General features: G+C 54.7%; 1 protein-coding gene across 1 annotated transcript; it reads right to left on the bottom strand.

The window, feature by feature from the left end:
* Positions 1-1499, bottom strand: LOC123150384 (aspartyl protease family protein At5g10770-like). The gene is made up of 2 exons (XM_044570245.1): positions 1391-1499; positions 1-1250 (listed from the first exon to the last, which is right to left on the bottom strand). The coding sequence occupies exons 1-2, from the start codon at positions 1497-1499 to the stop codon at positions 1-3; spliced, it is 1359 nt and encodes a 452-aa protein (XP_044426180.1).
* Positions 1500-3269: the final 1770 nt, after the last annotated feature.

Raw genomic sequence — 3269 nt, 5'->3', positions numbered from 1 at the left:
TCAGCAGCGGTTGTCGACGAACCCGACCTTGCCTCCAATCAGATCGTAGACCACCTCCGTGTACGCCTGAGCCAGCGACCCGATGACGGAGACGCCCGACCCGTACGCCGGCGCCGGCGCGAACGCGAGGCACGCCACCGAGAAGATGTTGTGGGGGTTGCTGAAGTACATCATCTGCTCGATCCCGAGCTCCAGGCTCGCCCCGCCCTCGAAGCTGAGCGTGATGATCGGCACTTCGAGATTGTTCAGTCCGGTGAAGTCGTAGCACGTGTCGAGCTCGCCTGACGACGGCGCCACCTTGTAATTGCTCATCCACGCCCTGAACACCTCGCGCAGGTCCTCGTACACGTAAGGCTTCAGGTAGGTGAAGGTCGTCTGCACCTCGATCAGCGCGTTGCTGGCGAGCGGCTCGGTGGGGATCAGGAGCTCAGTCCCGCCGATGCGCACGCCGGTGAGCCTCAGGAAGTACAGGTTCCGGCGGGGGAATCTGCTGTACAGGGTGGCATAGCTCACGCGGCGGCCGGCGAGCTCCGGCCGGGTGGTGCCCAAGGAGAGGAAGCCCTGGGACTCGGCGCCCCTAGGCAGGCAGTAGGAGAAGGCGACCGTGTCTGGGGACAGACTGACCTGTGAGGCCAGCGAGTAGCGGTTCCTGCTGAGGTCGAGGACTCCCGACGTGCCGTCGGTCGGTACCTCGCTCATCATCTCCAGGCAAAGGAACCTGAAGCCGCGCACGTGGACCGACGGCGCCACCGTGAGGGTGTCCTTCTCCATGGTGGCGTTCAACACGAGGGAGCCGTTGTGTGTCACGCGGAAGGTGCAGCCGGGGGTGGTGCAACGGGTAGAGGGGCAGCCTTCCCATGTCCTGCCGCATGGAATGTCGTAAAGGGTTGATGACAGGGAGTGGGACGGGTTGAAGACCTTGTCGCAGGGGTCCCCGGTGGCGCATGGCTTGCACTGGAGAAGCGTGGCTCCGACGGTGGCCGTGTCGAATCCGACGGTGATGTTCTGCGCCGGAGTACCCAAGCCGACGACGACGTGGTATTCCGCTGCGTCCGGAAGATCCACCAGGGGGGTGCCGGTTGAGGGGATCGTCAGACCAGGGCTGTCCGCTGAGTCGTCGAGGAGCCCGCGCAGGCGGAGGGCGTCGCGGCTGGAGGCGTCGCCGACCGAGGGCATGCTCTGGCTCAGACCGGCGGCAGAAGGAGAGCACGGGCTCAGCCGATGCGTCACAGGCAATCCATTACCATCTCCTGCAAGATGTAGACAAGTTGTAGCATAAATTAAACGAACACATTTGCAAGCACATGACGAACATATTACAATGGTTCTGAATTCTCACCAGAAGGGTCGGAAGAGCAGGTCGATGGTTTCTTGGACTCCTGGGACGAACGGGTGATGACATGCTTCCCACCATTGATGGAGCCTGTGCGGTAGGAACTGCCGAGATGAGGAGAAAGAACGAGCAAGCACAAGAGCAGACAGGGAACGGCGGAAGCCATTGTAGCTAGTGGAGATCGGAAGCCGGGGTGGTGGTTGCATGGTACCTGGCGGAAGCCTCCCTATATATAGCCATGAATGAGCACATGAGGTACGTCGAGGACGTCAGCATTGTTCTTGTTTTAGCAGCTGGGTTCTTCTATGACGACTGATTGTGATATCAGATATGTAAGTGGGCATACAAAATGGTTATTCTCAGTCTTGGGCATGTGGTTTCCCTTGTCTATATGCTTCCCCGATCAGCCCAAAGCGTCGCGCACGTATAAACAGCGTGTTCATACGTAAATAGATCGGGATTAACGTCCGTGTGGTTCCAACAGGGATGCCAAAATTACACGGCTAGCCGGCAGATATCTATATCGGTACCTTCATCACTGGTTGCAAAAGTTGGACTCTTTTTCCCTCCACATAGTTAAGGTGTTGTTACCTTTGCATCCTAATTGGCTTAAACCTTCATTGCCGGTCGCAAAAGTAGTTCTTTTTTACATAGGACATTGTTACCTTGCATCGGTCAGGTGTCTCGGCACTCCATCACCATTTTGATCGTCTGCGCTCCTATGCATCATGCTTGTCTCGTTATTACCAGGTAGACACTTCAAACATGATGGAATGGTAAAAAGATACTACGTCTGTTTTAAAATCTCTATTTTTAATGGAGCAGTTGGTTCACACTATTTTTTTATCCCATCAATACATTTAAACTGGATTTTATTCACCGTCTATTTAAACCCATTTTATTTGCTAAGCTCTACTTCTAATGTCTGAGTTGGTGAATAGCATCCACGGTTTATTTTCGCTGGGTTTTTTTCCGTCTCCTTCCCCACCCCATCGGTTTAGTTTCGCGTCACCCTCTCACACAACGAAAAAAATCTGAACGTATTAGAACTTTCCATACTGATCTCTACTCCTAATGTCTGAGTTGATGAATAGCATCCACGGTTTATTTTCGCTGGTTTTTTTCGTCCCCTTCCCACCCCACCGGTTTAGTTTCGCGTCACCCTCTCACACAACGAAAAAACTTTCCATATTGATGCAAGTTAGTATTTAGTAACGTATTTATGTGAAAGAATCAATTACGATCAATCTCTATAGATCAAATTTAAATTAATTAACCTTATCTTAAATCGCTCGATTGAATTAATTAGGAAACAAAATAACCAATCGTGGATCTCCTAATCAAATATGTGAGGCATTATTTCCATCTATTTGTCAGCCGAATCAGACGTGAGGCATTCTTTCCAACGAAAACGGCGCACGGCCCCTGCTCACCGGCTCACCATGCCGTCGTTGCCTTGCTACCCTCTCCACTTCGCCATAGCACTCGCTGCCCACACGCACCATCAAGCAACCTCCACTGTGCCCACATGCCTCGGCCATGCAACCTCGACGTCCATGGCAAGGTGGCTGTCGGCTGGTGGAGGTAAGGCTGAGCGGCTGGGATCTGGTGGTCGGCCGGCTAGGCACCTGAGGCGGATGTCCCTGGCCTCAGAAGTGCGGACGCGAGGTCATGTGGTGGCCTTGCCGGAGGAGGTCCGGCCAGAGCTGGGAGCCATGGAGGGCGGGTGGTGCAGGGTGGCCCTGGCCTGGAGTGGCTGCCGGCGGTGTGTTTCGGTGGTGGAAGAGGCCTTATCCATGGCCGGGGCATCCACTTGATCTCACTCTCCACTAGCCACTGCCACCGCTTGATTCCATGCCTCACTTCCGCCGCCGTTTGAGCCCATGACGCGAGACTGTGAGATAACTCTGATGGGCATATGGGACACCGCCGCTGC

Source organism: Triticum aestivum, chromosome 7A (genome assembly GCF_018294505.1).
Source record: "Triticum aestivum cultivar Chinese Spring chromosome 7A, IWGSC CS RefSeq v2.1, whole genome shotgun sequence".
Lineage (NCBI taxonomy): Eukaryota > Viridiplantae > Streptophyta > Magnoliopsida > Poales > Poaceae > Triticum > Triticum aestivum.
This window is presented reverse-complemented; position numbering and strand designations above follow the sequence as displayed.